Here is a 15765-nt window from a genome sequence, read left to right as displayed (position 1 = left end):
CACAGCGTGAGCAGGGTGCCTCTTTTCTGTTTTATACACTGTGCATCCTTTGGATATTTTTGGTGATGAGCCACTCTTCTGTGAATTCAGTCAGCCTTTTTCTTTTCTTTAGCTATTTGTCCCCCAAATTGTATAGACCCAGGTCTAGCTCCTGTGCCTATCACTCATTGTGACTAAGTGTGATTTAGAAGAAGGTCCTCAACTCTGTCAGTCCCGGGTATCTACTTTAAAAACTGGATCTACAGAAATTATGCTTAGTGCTGAGTGTAGGGTGTCCATTTCACACTAACTGCATAGCTTGTCAATGTTGCTGATGTCCTGGAAGAATGGAAGGGTCACCTGATCTCTACTTCTGTCCAATGGGCTCAGAGGCATGGAGGAAGATCAGCAGGCTTCATTTCAACGTGTCAACTTTCTTTTACAAGTGATTTTGTATGGCAGGGTGACAGGTCACCTCCACAGCCAAGGGACAGTTCCTAATCATGCAGTCAAGGGCCAGTGACAAAGCAGCAGCCTGGACGGCACCTAAGGGCTAAAGGAGTTTGAGTGACGCTGACTTCTCAGCTCCTCTCTGGGCCACACAGGCAGGCTCATCCTATCTACATCCTGTCTTCACCTCCTCTTTTCCTTAATGCTACATGCAGCCTCGATGTATAAGCATAGTGTGACTACCATAAAATGATCGCCCCTCTCCATATTTAGGAGAGTCCACTGTGTCTCTTGTGAGAGCGTTGCTGTGAAATCCCAGCTAGTCAGAGGCAGGCCCTTCCTGATCTCAGTTCCTTAGCAAATGGTCCAGAAGGCCAGCTTGACAGTGGGCTGGTTTCTTCTGAGGAATGTGCAAACCATGCCTGCATCTGCCCCAGGACACTAACCCGCTGTCTGGGCAATTCAGCAGTTGTTCTGAGGGCTCAGGATGCTTATCTCTCCCCCCACCCCCCCCAAGAGCAGCTGAGCTGCCTCCTGTTGCAGGAGCAGAGCAGAGGAATGCTGTGGAAGAGACCCAGGCCTCTGGCCACCCAGATTAGAGAGTTTTGTGCTGAGGTCCCTATATGGTTGTGTTAGAGTGAACGGCCAGCTCCAGCCTGTCTCTGCTCCTTGTTTGGGAAGCAAGTGGGAGGGGATCGGACTAAGGGGCTATATAACCCTTCAGCATCCAGCTTCCCCAAGACACCACCCACCCAGAGTGGAGAAGCCCAGCCAGTCACTATCAGGGTAAGTGGCACCAGCCCAGGGGTGTGACTGAGAGATTCCCTGGACTCTTATGGCTCAGTGTAACCAGACATTGTGCTACTCTGGATGACTCTCACATTCTGCAGTTTTGAATGAATATTTATACTATTAAAGTGGGTGTAGCTTTTGAGCTTACATGATTTTACATTCAGATTGAGCTAAAATGAAAGTTGATTTAGAAGTTGATGAAGAGAACTGAAATTTTGTTTATGCATGTCACCTGAAAAACCTGTTTATACTAAACCGATTGACTGTCCGGGTACTGCTGCCTACTCTAGGGGTGAAGTCTAGCTGAATATGGCAAATTATGCGTTTATTTCTGCTGGGATTGGAAACTTGGATTTGTCTATGGTTCCTATTTAGAGTGGAGACTGTACTTTTAGTGCAACTGAGGTAACTGGAAGTGGTTGTGAGGAGTGAACTGGGGTGTCCAGCCCTCTGGTTTCTGCTGAACGTATTCACTGCTTCCGGGTCTCCGTGGCTCTAACGTGGCGTCGCGTGTTGGAAATGTGTTTCTTGTGAGTGTGCTGGTGTCCTTGCTGTTCAGACCTGTGTCATTGCTCATTTGTAGCATAGCATAGCTTCTGTGCTCTCTGCAAAGAAAAAAGGAAGTGTCTCATCCAGGGGAGGACTGCTTTGCATTTCTCTGCCCCAAGGGTCCCTCGTCCTGGCAAGCAGCGCCTCTGTGGAGTCAGCCTTGCCACCCGAGGCGAACCCCCTGTAACTCGGGGTTTGGTAGCTAGGGCCGGGAATGCAGTTTTCTCAATAAGATTTTCCTCCCATTTTGTGATTCATGACTAAATATGGTTTGCGTCTTGAGACCCAGCAGCCGGGAATGGTACTGTCCTAGCCTCCTCCCTTCCCCACCCCTCCCTGACAATTCAGTTTTGGCACGAGATGCACTCCACTGTGCTGCACCGAACTCCCTGACCCGGGTGCAGTTCCAAAAGCAGTCGCTGAAGCCTGTGTGTTTTACCTAATTAGGAAATGCTCCGCTTAGCCCTGAGCCACTCATTCAGGTTAGATAAGAGCTGTAAACCACTTCAGCAGTTTCTCTGGGAACGCGCAGGCTTCTTTTCTAGCGATAGTGCTCCTTTCGGGATTTATTAAGACAGATTTTCTGCACATTTTTAGGTGAAACATAAATACATCTTTCCTGAATTTATACAGTTTTTTTTTTTGCATTTTTGGGGGGGAGGTGGCAAGCAACTTATTTTTCTGAATATATTAAAGTCATCTCTATGCGACAAAAAGTTTAGGTGGTTTATCCTTCCCCATTTTGAGAGAGCTTCCTAATTCTAAGTGGTTTATCCGATTTGTTGACCTGCTGTCCAGTGGGGGAAAACAGGCTTAGTATATGCACAGACCCCCCTGCCTGTCCTTGCTGCTGGCTGCCTCTGATAGTCAGGGCACTTTCACCTGGGACTCTTTGTATTTACAAACTGTCTTCGGACTCCTCATCGTCTACCAAAAAGGTAGCGTCTGAAAGAAAAGGGGAAAGCGAGGAAATGAAAGAAATCATGAACAAGTCCTGTTTCCCGTTCTCATGGGGGGAATCCACAATGAGGATTTCATTCTAATCCTGAGGGCAGTGTTGAAAAGAAGGACAAGCTGACAAACAACGCTCTGGATAATGACAAAAACCCCACAGTGGTATCCATTCGCAAAGTTCTGAATATCCTTCCAAGCTGTCAAAAACCCAAGCTTAAATGCCAGTTACTTAAAATTTTGTTTTAAAACCAAGGGAGTATATTCTCAATTAATCAAATTTAGAAGATAGGCCAGAACTCAGGGAAGAAAATAAAGGCTTCTACAAAACCCAATACTTTCCACTTCAAAAGAACACCACCAGTAAACACCTTGGTGAGAATAAGTAAGCTTTCTGCAAACAAACAAACAAAACCCCACATCTTATTGTGGTCATATTATGCTACTTTCCCTAGCTTATTAGTCTTACGTAAGATTAGCTGTTAGCATACTGTTGAATTTTCAGCTTAACAATGACTTTAAGGAAGAAATGCCGTAACTCCTAAAATTTCAAACACCCTCTTGGTGTTTCTATATTAGAGTTTCAAAATTCAAATTTCTATATTAGATCAGTTCCTGTTGGCTTCAAATGTGTGATCCACCTTCCTCAGCTCCCAAGTGCTAGGATTACAGGTGTGCATTGCCTCACACAGCTTTGATTTATGTTTAATGTCTCCCCGAATGTGCAAATCTTCAGAGCCAAAAAAACTGTCTTTTAAACATTTAAAATGACCAAATAGTTTAACATTTTCAAATTGACAAATATTGTTCTTTCTGTAAAAATCTACCTTTAAAAAACACATATTTAGAAAAAACTGTGAATTTTATTTGATATAGACAAATAAAACTGGATAGTTCTTCAACACATGCTAAACCCCGGGAACCCTGCTCTCTTACTCTGGAACTCTATCTATGCAGTTTGTCCTTTCTTGATGTGCCCTAGCCAGCTTGAGAGTGTTGGAGGAGCCTGTGACACGCCAGTCCTTGTGCTGAGGGCCTGTACTGTTAACCTGGAAGTCAGAGTTGGAGCTCATCAAAGGCTCTACAGCCTAGTGAAAGCATTTCAAGATAAAGAGTGTGTTAGCTGAGATTTGGGGAGAGCCTCCAGCTAGAATAACACAAAAGGGCCAAGAACCCTGTCTGAGGGCCGGAGTGATGGTGAGCTCTGGGTGATTGGCCTGGTATAGAAAGGGCTGCTTCCTCCCTGTCTCTGTAGAACCCCGTGAAGCTGCTCCAGCAATGTGTGAAGAGGAGGACAGCACTGCTCTGGTGTGTGACAATGGCTCTGGGCTCTGCAAAGCTGGCTTCGCTGGTGACGACGCTCCCAGGGCTGTTTTCCCATCCATCGTGGGACGTCCCAGGCATCAGGTGAGACAAATTCTCATTGAATAGGGAAAGAACAGGACTATAGGCTCGATCTCTCTGTCTCTACATGTATCTAACGGTTGTCAGACCTGTCTGTGTCTACATGTGTCCATTGACACATTGCCAGGTGCTTTCTGCCCAGAGTTTACACCACCTTCTGAAAAGACTGGGGTATAACCTAGTGGTGTAAGGTTCTCTCTCTCTCTCTCTCTCTCTCTCTCTCTCTCTCTCCTCTGCCCCTGTCCCTGTCCCTGTACTGGTTATGATTGATGTCCAGGAATAAATGTCAACTTCACATATCAAGAAAGATTATCTGGCACATTTTATATATATATATATATATATATATATATATATATATATATATATATACATATAATACCTATAACATGTATAATATATAATGGCTAGTATTCTGCTATAGTTATAGATAATAATATATAATTATAATATAGTTTAAAAGTCTTTCATTTTCTCATGTACACTATCGAAATACAGCCACTGTGACCATTGTCCTCCCTGCAGTAGCGGCAACAGCAGAAATCGCTATATGCTACCCTTATGAACATCATCACCCTTTCTGGGAAAGAAATTAAAACAACAGTCAACCTCACAGAGTTTGGTTTTAGATGAAAGGGAACACTGTTACTAAGTGTAACTTTATATCCCATGAGTTGTCAGAGAAATCGTCAACTGCACTGACTTGGGGTGTGTTGCACCGTTTTAGGGAGTGATGGTGGGAATGGGACAGAAAGACAGCTACGTGGGCGACGAAGCACAGAGCAAAAGAGGGATCCTGACCTTGAAGTACCCGATAGAGCACGGAATCATCACCAACTGGGATGACATGGAAAAGGTACCAAAACCTTTCTGCAGGCTGTGTCTTCAGGGTGCAGGGTGTGGTGCCAGTGTCCTGAGATGGGAACAATAAGCTGCCACATGGGGCTGCTGTGGAAGACAGCTGGCCAGCATTGCTCAGCTGCGCTGCTGTTTGCTCTTGTTTAAGTTGGATTATTAGTCATTGAAAAGAATCTTGATGTACTTCATTCTGAAAATGAATTTCTTGGCTATTGATGTTTATAAACTGGTGGGAGACGGTTCTGTAGGTGGGAGCAGCCCTTCACTAATGTGGGACTGATTTTCTTCCACACTCTTTGGCCTGCTTGTGAGGACAGGTGTCCCCAGAGCAGCAGGTGTCTAGAGCTAGAATTCTGGGATGACCCTAAAGCAGCCCATTCTTCAGAGTTTTTTGTTAATTCAGGCAGTTTTCTTAATTTTCAAAACTGAAAAGAGCAGACCATAGTGCATTTGGTACATTTCTAAATGTCCCTCAACATATTTAAGTGCAATCGTGACTGAAAATTTTTTTAAATGAATACTTTAAAGTTCTTGTCCTGTGTCATATTGAGCAAGACCTTTGCTTCCAGACCATTGTGAAAGCCAATGGAAAGCAAGTCAAATACAAGAATTATAAAGATTGTTATTAGACATTTTAGAAACACTAGTAGCAAAAAAGTAAAAGGAACAATAAGAAGGGAACATAATTTTTAAATTACAGCAGAACATGTTAGAACTGTAATACCTGCTTCTTATTTATGTATGTATTAGCTTTTTGAACCCCTGAACACATATACTCATGCACACATGCTCACATGTGTCATTTAAAAATAAATCCTACACATAAGGCTGCTACAATGTCTTGCTAATTATGTGTACGCCTTCCTTTCTCTGCAAGGGCGGCGTCCTTAGCTTTGCTCTTGATTGTGGACTTGGTGCAATTGCAGTTTGTACCATGCAGGTGGCGGTGTCACCAGTGGAAAAGGGTCCTTCAGGCATCTCTCCGCGGAGCCAAGAGCATGGCAGCAGGGATGACCTGGGAAAGAGAGTATTGGAATGGGAAAACAAAAACAACCAAACAAAATCCCAAATCTCTGCTTTCCTGGCATTTAAAGTCAGAACTTTCTCTGGAGAAAGGGAGTGAAGGAAGGATTGGGTGTTTTTACAACCCGTTTTAACCATGGTGTGTAGTAGAAGACCGGGATTTTTGAGCATTCTGTTTTTCCTTGCACTTTATAGAGCAGTGTGTCTACTCAATTGATTATCTATTCGGTGGAATGAGGTGAAGGGAATAAGGAATAGTCGCCCTCTGATCTTTACTGTACTGATGAATTATGAAGATGGTTTTCCAAACTTGCTCAGCCCTGCCCTTTCTTCCTTTCATGCCCTGCCCCCACCCCACCCCGCCAAGGGACAGGACTTGCCAGAGTCCCTTTCTTTGTTGGAAACCACAAAACCAAAAGCAGGAAACTTGAATCGTGACAAGGTCTTTCAAGTTGGTTTTACTTTCATTGGTCTGCAACCTGTCAGCCATGCATGTTTACCCTTGGGTAAATCTTATATTCCCAATGCTGGTGGACAGCAACCCTTCCTTAAAAGGCGAATTATTTTAACCCTTTCCATAATAATGCATTCTTTTTAACATTCGGGAATTAAAGACACTGCTTAACTACAAAGCCAATGAACTTTTGTCCAAAATACATTCATACAAAAACACTACACACAGGTTGGTGTGGGGTTTTGGGGAAATGTCTAAGGCTTTCGTTTGCCCCTGCCCCCCCCCAAAGGAAAGTCTAGACTGTTCCTGCAGAGGCTGCTTTACCTGTCCCTGGAAGGTGAAGATGCTGAGGGAAACAGAAGTGAAGCCCTTTTCTCTACCTGCACACACCTACACACAACTGCACACACACACACACACACACACACACACACACACGGTCAAGAACAGTCTCCAAAAGCACTAGAGATGGCAATTGAGTTTTCAGGTGAGCCGCCTTCATTTATATGTACAGTCGTTTGACCTTTTCTTTATCATCCTAAATCAATTCCCCATGAATAAACTAGAGGAAGGCATGAGCAAAGGCGATGTAGCTGAATAATGAATGAAACTGTTTAGCCACTGGGCTGACTAGTTACTCTAGTGTTATCTTATGTAGCTCATAACAGAACCAGTGAAGCACATGCTGTTTATTTTCTCCTTCACTTACCAGTGGAGCTGGGAACTTGTTAGCTCACACAAACAGGAAGTGGCCCAGCTGCGGTCTGAATCCTCCCTTGACTACAGAGCCTATGTCCTTGACCACAACACCATCCTGCCACACACACACACACCTGGTTTTGAGTAGCCCCTTACTAGGTGCGCAGCCTCGTGCATTCGGTTCATACCCTCTGGGCCTCCGAATCTTCACAGATAGATGAGGCCTTGCCCATTTCACCCGATGCTAGTTTTGCTCTGCACATTCTGGTCCCTTTCCTGGAAGGCCCTTCAGTGGCCCACAACAGCACCCCACTCTTTCTCCCACCCCTCCTCTCTAGATCTGGCACCACTCCTTCTATAATGAACTTCGTGTGGCCCCTGAAGAGCACCCCACCCTGCTGACGGAGGCACCACTGAACCCCAAGGCCAACCGGGAGAAAATGACCCAGGTAAATATTTGTTCTGGAATGCAATGCTGTTGGATTGGGGGTAAGGCTAACTGGAGGAAGACTACAGCAAGGTAGATACAGGGCCCTAGCTGGCAGTTCACAGATTGACCACCTGGAGACACCCCCAAAGGCCAGGGGTCATGACAGTGCTCACATCTTTACTGCCCAAAATCTACACCGTTTTCCCTCAAAGGGCAAGAAAAAAAGTTTAGAGGTTTAATTAGGAAGGGAAGATTTAGGGTTCGAATCTTCCGACCATAAACATCCAACAAGCATGGCAATTACTGTCTCTATTGTCTGTGTGACACTTGAGATCCTACAGCAAGAGACCACCCAGGGATCTAGCTCTGGAGAGTTCTGGTGTGGATGCGCTGTAAAATGAGAGCATCTAATGTCTGTTCCACCCAGGCCCTGGTCAAGCATGGGGTGTGTTTCACATGCGCTCTAACCCCTAACGTTGTGAAGCAGGAGCTTCCATCCCAGTAACTTCAAAGACGAAATTAAGGCAAGAGGTGTACTGAGTGTTTTTCCTAATGTCACGATGTGAGGAGCGGCAGTGCCTGGAGTTGACCCGTGGCTTTTCCTGCTGAGAAATCCTAAACGCATACAGCCCAGGGCCTCCTTCTTGGAAGAGCACTTGGTGTGCACACCAGGACATCAACTGCTCTGAGAATCACACTACCTGTCCAGAAGCCATAGTTCTAGTAAAGCTGGTTTCTAGCAAACATCAGACATTCCTTCAGGTTCATACACTAGGGAGTGTTACTAAAATGGAGGCTGAGGACTTCTTCTGATGCAGGAGGCACCTAGGGGTTCTGATTTTAATTTTGTCCCCGAACCACATGGACTAATGAGTTGCATTTATCTGTAGCCAAGATCATGGCATCTCCTATGCTATCCATGGGGCCTCATTTCCGGGGCTGGCATTGACCCACAGTTTCATAAAAACATGGCCAAGATTAAACTGAACCTGAGACCAATCACACAGCCAGGGTTATTCCCAGCATTGGACTTTTCGTTATGCCTCTTGGGTGTTACCTTGTTGATAATCTTAGAGTCTCTCTGAGAGCTCACTTACTCCACAACCCATGTCCCTTCACATTTGAGAAATAAGGAGAGAGTGAACACTTAGTGAATCCTGTCACATCAAATTCAGGACCAAGACTAGAGCCCGCCACTCTCCACCATACCGGGTCTTGTGTTCATGCTGCTGGCTCCTTTCCTCTCCCATCGGGTCACCAGTGTGATGGTCCTGTCTATTGCCACCTTCATTTTTCTTTCTTGTGGGACCAGCTCTGCCTTGGCCTTCCTTCCTTCCTTTGGTCTTATGTGTCTGCAGGGTCCGTATCAGGCAAGGGGTTATCCTCTCACATGCTCTTTGTAAGACTGATGGCATCATCTACTTAACTGTTTGGATTCTTTTGCAGATTATGTTTGAGACCTTCAATGTCCCTGCCATGTATGTGGCTATTCAGGCTGTGCTGTCCCTCTACGCCTCTGGACGTACAACTGGTAGGTAGCCAGGGGAATGGGAACCTTAGTCCAGTGAATCCACCAGAAAAAAATGAGATTTGATGGTTACAACCTCCAGCTTGTGATGGATGAGAAGTCAATAAACACAGACAGAGATGGCCCCCCCTGCTCTAAAAACAAAAAAACAAACAAAAAAAAAAAACCAAAAAATGAAACAACAAGAAAAAACACTTTGCTTTTTTCAAAATCAGCCCTGGGCCCCACTTCTTTAGCAAGAGTGTTCAGGGACTTTTTCTTTCCTCTTCCTATCTCCCCCAAGCACTCTCTAATTTTACCTAATCTAATCTAATCTAATCTAATCCCGTCACCACGTTCTTTCTTCCCCTCCTATAAGAGGCTAAGGAATTACTGCTCCTCGCAGTCTTCTGTGTACTAGAGCAGCAAGTAACTGCACACCAGCTGCAGTGGTGACTTACAGCAAGGTCAATGATCCCCTAGGTATTGTGCTGGACTCTGGAGATGGTGTTACTCACAACGTCCCCATCTATGAGGGCTACGCTCTGCCCCATGCCATCATGCGTCTGGACTTGGCTGGCCGAGATCTCACCGACTACCTCATGAAGATCCTGACTGAACGTGGCTATTCCTTCGTGACTACTGGTGAGACCCAGGGGATGTCAAGGGAAGAGGGTGGGGGGCAGCATGCTGCTCACAGTCACTTAGTGGAATGAGTGCCGTCACTCAAAAGGGGTCATGGAGCTAGAGAGATGGCTCAGCTGGTAAGACCATTTGTTGTGCCAACGTGACAACCTAAGGACAATTCCTGGAGCCACAGGGAAAGGAGAGAGTTGGTCGGCAAGAGTTCCCTTCTGCCGTCCACACAAGTATACCTGAATGCACATGTGGGCACACAAACATGCGCACACACAGCTATATCCACGTAATAATAATAATATTAATAAGTAAAATCTGGGGGGCTGGAGAGATGGCTCAGCGGTTAAGAGCATTGCCTGCTCTTCCAAAGGTCCTGAGTTCAATTCCTAGCAACCACATGGTGGCTCACAACCATCTGTAATGACGTCTGGTGCCCTCTTCTGCCCTGCAGGCATACATGCAGACAGAATATTGTATACATAATAAATAAATATTAAAAAAGTAAAATTCTAAAGATAAAAAGTAAACTACTAAAAATGTTGGCGAGTTAGTGACTTAACTAATAGTAAAGTCTGTCTCCAATGCACAGAGCAAAGCACAGCTTTTCTTGCCTTGTGATTGCAAAGTTATTGCAGTTTCTCTGAGAGTGGCTATAGACAGGGGTGTAGAGGGGAAGTCGGGGTGAGAATGCATTTGTGTATGCTGCTAGAGATCAAATCCAGCATCTTGCATTTGCTAGCCCAGCGCCCCATCCCTGAACTACACCCACAGGGCTACTCAGATATTTTTTAATTTCTGCATTATAAATAGAAAAGAAGGGGTATAAAGATAGAGAGGTGTGGCTGGAGATCTTTGGAGACACCTAACAGTGCTTGAGTCCCTACTTGTTACCTTCTAGCCATGTGACCTTGAACACTAATCAGCTTTGCTAAGCTGTGGTCCTCTGATCTGTAAAATGGGCAGAGTCAGAGATTCTGCCTCCTGTGACATGGGGTGGGTAGGCTTTAGCCCCCGTGCAGACCCTAATGTATACGGTGTTTGTATGTGTTTGACAGCTGAGCGTGAGATTGTCCGTGACATCAAGGAGAAGTTGTGCTATGTAGCGCTGGACTTTGAAAACGAGATGGCCACTGCGGCCTCCTCCTCTTCCCTGGAGAAGAGCTATGAACTGCCTGATGGGCAGGTCATCACCATTGGGAATGAACGCTTCCGTTGCCCGGAGACCCTCTTCCAGCCATCTTTCATTGGTAGGCACTGGAGGGGTGGAGCCTCCCTATTCTGTACCCAGCCTGTCCCTCACTACATTTGCAGCTAGAAATGAATCAGGGCTTCAGAAATAGAAGCAGTCCGACAGGAAGGAAAGTGACGTATTTCCAAAATGAGAAGACCACAGGGAGCCAAGAAAGCACTTGACTGCCTCGGGAAGCTCTCTTAAGTCATGGTTCCCACAAACACGCTCTCCGCATGCAAAGTAAAAGATAAACGGTATCTGTGTTTGGGATGTAGTGGAGCACAGGGATGGTTGGGGCTCTGAGTTTGGGGATGCTGGGTGTGAGGCAGAACAACTAGAGGGCACCTATTCCATACCGGCAAGGCACAGTTTGCAGAGGCATCCTCTTTGGAGGCTGGGGGCCAGGTGCTTGAGACTTGGCTCTATTTTCAGGATTTTGAGAATGTCACTTAACCTCTCTGAGACTCAGTTTCCTCCTAGTAGGGTAGCTGGGAGGTTTATAGCAGAGTTGGATAGCACCCGCTTCCTACTGCCTGTTCAAGCCTTCAACAATTCGCTACTGTCGGTAATGAATAATTAGGTGGTGCTGCTACTTTTGTATCTAAGATGACAGTGCTAAGAAGGGATGAGGGGGCCGCCTAGAGGTTTATTACAGAAAAGCCTGCATCAGAAGTCAACAAGACAATCAGCCCTCCTCAAAAAACGTCTGTACAAAGATCACATAAAAAGCATCTTGGTAGCTGGGCATGGAAGTACATGCCTTTAATCCCAGTACTAGAGAGGAAAAAGCAAGTGGATCTCTATGGGTTTGAGGCCAGCTTGTTCTATAGCAAGTTCCAGACCAGTTAAGGATACCTAGTAAGACCAGTGTTAAAAAAAAAAAAAAAAAAGCAAAAGACAAAACAAAAGCAAAAACTTTATCTAAGTAGGAAAGATACTTTTCCAATTAAATGATTCCACCATTCACCATTCAATCTTGGGTGTTGGAGGCGCAAAATAAAATAACAGCCAGGGAGGGATGGGGCTGTTCTGATCAATGGCTCTGGCCCTCCCTTTTATGGAACACCTGAAGGCCTAACCCCTTAGTAAGCCATGTATAGCAGAATCCCTGCAGAGACACTGGTGTTAGCATGCTGTAACCTCACCCTTGAAGTGCTGCAGCTGAGCTTCTTCTCTGGAGGAGGCAGGAGGACATGGAGCATAACAAGGTCTCTTGGATGGTAGTTTCTAGTTCCTGATGCCTGCCAGCCTCACCCAAGAGAAGATTAGTCAGTTGTGCCAACCCGGTTTTCCATGTTCAACCCAAGTTTTTCTCAGAACCCAAGGAGCATAGCCTGTGTCTCTTTTCTAGGGATGGAGTCGGCTGGTATCCATGAAACCACCTATAACAGCATCATGAAGTGTGATATCGACATCAGGAAGGACCTCTATGCTAACAACGTCCTCTCAGGGGGCACCACCATGTACCCGGGCATTGCTGACCGGATGCAGAAGGAGATCACGGCTCTCGCGCCCAGCACCATGAAGATCAAGGTACCACACTAAGACCCTCTGACTCAGGAGGCAGGGGGAGGAACAGTTCTAGAACAGCCACCAGCTTGTGAGACAGCCTAGCAAGTTCTCTGTTGTTTCCAAGGGTGATGAGGCTGAGCTGGGAGCGATTTAGACTTAAACACATGCCCCTTAAAACAGGCTCCGAGAAAGCCTTTCTGGAGGACTGCATGGTGAGAGGGAGCCACTGCTTCCTGGGGGCTTGGGCTCCTTGGATGTCTCACTGACCAGCTAGAATCCCCCCACCCTCCAATGGCTGCATGGCTGAGCATGCTGCAGAAACTACTTAGTTGGAGTTTGAGAATAGGCAGGCTGCATGCAACAGGACTGGAGACAAGCCTCAATTCTCTAACCTTAAAATGGAAATGGATGTGAAACTTGGGGGCCTCATGTGGGCAGAGAGCACTGAGAGCCAATATAATTGGGGACACCAACATAACGAGTTCACGGAATGAGCCTGAGTAAGGTCAGGAAGTCCCTGTACCATCTGCATAACTTCCTGGAAATCTTAAATTATCACCAAATCCCCTCACCATGGGGAAGAAAATGCATAGCATCAAAACAAAACTCCTGTGGGGGCCAGTTTTAAAAGTAAACCTGATACTGACCCAGCCATTTGTGGTCGTTACTGGCAGTCCCCTGAGCCTATTTCTTTGTATGTGATGTGAGAATCACTGGATACCTACCCTTCAGAATTGCTATAAGAATCAAGTAAGCAAACACCTGTAAAACACTTAGTGCAGGGCTGACAGTGAGAGCTCAGAGATTGAGAGAACAAACAAATGACCCCCAGACCCTCCCCTGGAAACAGGTCAGGGCTTTTATGCAGAAGCCTCAGTTGATCTAAGGCCAGTTCGCATTTACCCTATGAAAGGATAAAGGAATTAGATTTGGCATAGATTGCATAAAAACAAAACAACAAACAAACAAACAAAAATCAGTGAGCTCACCTGGGAATCACTCTCCCCAGCTGTAGAAGAATGCCCTTGTTTTGCTGGAAGGGCCAGCCCAAGGCACTTGCTCCTGGCGCCGACGCTCTCCTTTTCTTATCCTGACAGATCATTGCCCCTCCAGAACGCAAGTACTCTGTCTGGATCGGCGGCTCAATCCTGGCGTCTCTATCTACCTTCCAGCAGATGTGGATCAGCAAACAGGAATACGACGAAGCTGGTCCCTCCATCGTGCACCGCAAATGCTTCTAAGCCACCTCCCTGCTCTGTCTCTAGCGCACGACTGTGAATGTTCTGTGGATCAGCGCCTTTGGTTCCTTTCTAAATCATTCCTACCCAAAGCTTTGACTTGTTACTCGTGTTTTTTAATAAATCAGAAATGTGCTACCCTTAATTCCTAGCACTGGCCTATGATCAACACTGTGAATTGTTTCTGTTAGATGGGACGCAGTTAATGGAGTGGCTCCCTCTAGTGGTCAAGAAAGGATGTGACATTTCTGGCACCCTCTCCTCAGCTGCCCAAGGAACTAGCTGGGGGCGTCTTCCTGGACACCTGGGAACCCCTCTAGAGTCAAGTCTCTGCCAACCCTAGAGTGGCTCCCTTAACTAAGATATATAATTCCTTGTTCCCATATCCACCCTTCCTATATCCCAACCATCCTACTCCCCCAAGCTCTTCCCATCCTCCACTTCACACTTTTCTCTCCCCATCCCCCCACCCCCATCCCACCCCACCCCCATGTTCCCCCCCATCCCACCCCACCCCCATGTTCCCATTTTTTTGTCCGGCAATCTTGTCTACTTCCAGTATCCAGGAGGATAACTATATGTTTTTCTTTGGGTAACTCTACAGCATGGACGGGCTCACTGTGAGCCTTGTCAGTTTGGTTGCTCACCTTCCTGGACTTAGGGGGAGCTGGGAGGACCTTGGACTTAACATAGTGAAGGGAACCCTGATGGCTCTTTGTCTTGGAGAGGGGAGGAGTGGGGGTATGGGTGGAAGGGAGGGGAGGGAAGGGGGAGGAGGAGGGGAGAAGATGGAAATTTTTAATAAAAAAAATGAGAAAAAAAAAAAAGAAAGGATGTGACACAATTAGAATGGCTAGTTCCCAGGCAATTGATAAAAATCATTTCAACAGGAGGAAGCCCCACTTAAATGATATAAACAGATGCATTTGAGAGTGCATAGGACATGCATATATTACATATAATAATATATATTAGGGCCAATTTGAAAAATCTACACTTACCTCATGACTGGTTGAGTGATTATATTACTTTATACATATAATGGCAGCTTGATAGGTAGAAACAAAAACAATTTTACATGCATTTAAAATTTGACAAGCAGGAGCCGGGCGGTGGTGGCTCACGCCTTTAATCCCAGCACTTGGGAAGCAGAGGCAGGCGGATCTCTGTGAGTTCGAGACCAGCCTGGTCTACAAGAGCTAGCTCCAGGACAGGCTCTAAAAGCTGCAGAGAAACCCTGTTTCAAAAAGCAAAAAAAAAAAAAAAATTGACAAGCAATATTGTTTTACTAAAATGATATATTTTGTTTTAAACCTTACACTTATGCATGAATATGCATGTGTGACTTTTAATTTGCATCAAACCTTGTATATTACTTGATTTTAATGCACATCAAACCATACGTATTTAAGAAAGTGTAATTTTTGAGTTTGTTTTTAAAAAGAACATCTTTGCAAAACCCCGAGAAACTTCTTTAAAAGCCTCATAATGCACCTGTCATCTTTCCCTCTTCCTTTGACCAATATCTGTCTCTGTAAAAAAATGCAGTGGATGTATTTACACTAAAAGGAAGAAGGACCAGTCATGTCACTCACCATACATAGGGCTGTCACACGTCACCACTATTTTTTCTTGAAGACTATGTGTAGCTAAGTATTATCATTAGTCATCAGATGAGGAGATCAAGTGTCCCAGACACATAGCTGCTTCAGGGCGAGCTGCCTACTTCAACAGTACCTTTCCTGCCAGCATGGGAAGCCAATGACTTTTTAAAAAATATACCAGACATTCTGGGGCTGGAGAGTTGGCTCCATTAAGAATACTCCTTGGTCTTTCAGGGAACCCCGGGCTCAATTCCTAGCACCCACATGATGACTTCCAGCCAACTGACTCAAGTCCCAGAGGATGCAAAGCCCTGCTCTGACCTTGGCTGGCACCAGGCATGTACATGGTACACATAAATACATGTGGGCAAATCATGCATACGTATAAAAATAAAATCTAAATAAAATTTTACAAATAGGTATATTGTTATTTGCAGCACAATTT

General features: G+C 45.5%; 1 protein-coding gene across 1 annotated transcript; it reads left to right on the top strand.

Moving 5' to 3' along the window:
• The first annotated feature begins 1182 nt into the window (after nucleotides 1–1182).
• Nucleotides 1183–13861, top strand: Acta2 (actin alpha 2, smooth muscle). The gene is made up of 9 exons (XM_038326756.2): nucleotides 1183–1215; nucleotides 3977–4128; nucleotides 4853–4981; nucleotides 7498–7608; nucleotides 9036–9120; nucleotides 9580–9741; nucleotides 10791–10982; nucleotides 12318–12499; nucleotides 13576–13861. The coding sequence occupies exons 2-9, from the start codon at nucleotides 4000–4002 to the stop codon at nucleotides 13717–13719; spliced, it is 1134 nt and encodes a 377-aa protein (XP_038182684.1). The 5' UTR covers nucleotides 1183–1215; nucleotides 3977–3999; the 3' UTR covers nucleotides 13720–13861.
• The last annotated feature ends 1904 nt before the right edge of the window (nucleotides 13862–15765 follow it).

This window comes from Arvicola amphibius, chromosome 1 (genome assembly GCF_903992535.2).
Source record: "Arvicola amphibius chromosome 1, mArvAmp1.2, whole genome shotgun sequence".
Classification (NCBI taxonomy): Eukaryota; Metazoa; Chordata; class Mammalia; order Rodentia; family Cricetidae; genus Arvicola; species Arvicola amphibius.
This window is presented reverse-complemented; position numbering and strand designations above follow the sequence as displayed.

Bases quoted from the DNA above. Each gene is read 5' to 3' on its own strand.
- Acta2 (XM_038326756.2), top strand. From the start codon at position 4,000: ATGTGTGAAGAGGAGGACAGCACTGCTCTGGTGTGTGACAATGGCTCT. The intron at 4,129-4,852 runs GTGAGACAAATT...GCACCGTTTTAG, and splicing joins TGGGACGTCCCAGGCATCAG to GGAGTGATGGTGGGAATGGG. The intron at 4,982-7,497 runs GTACCAAAACCT...CCTCCTCTCTAG, and splicing joins ACTGGGATGACATGGAAAAG to ATCTGGCACCACTCCTTCTA.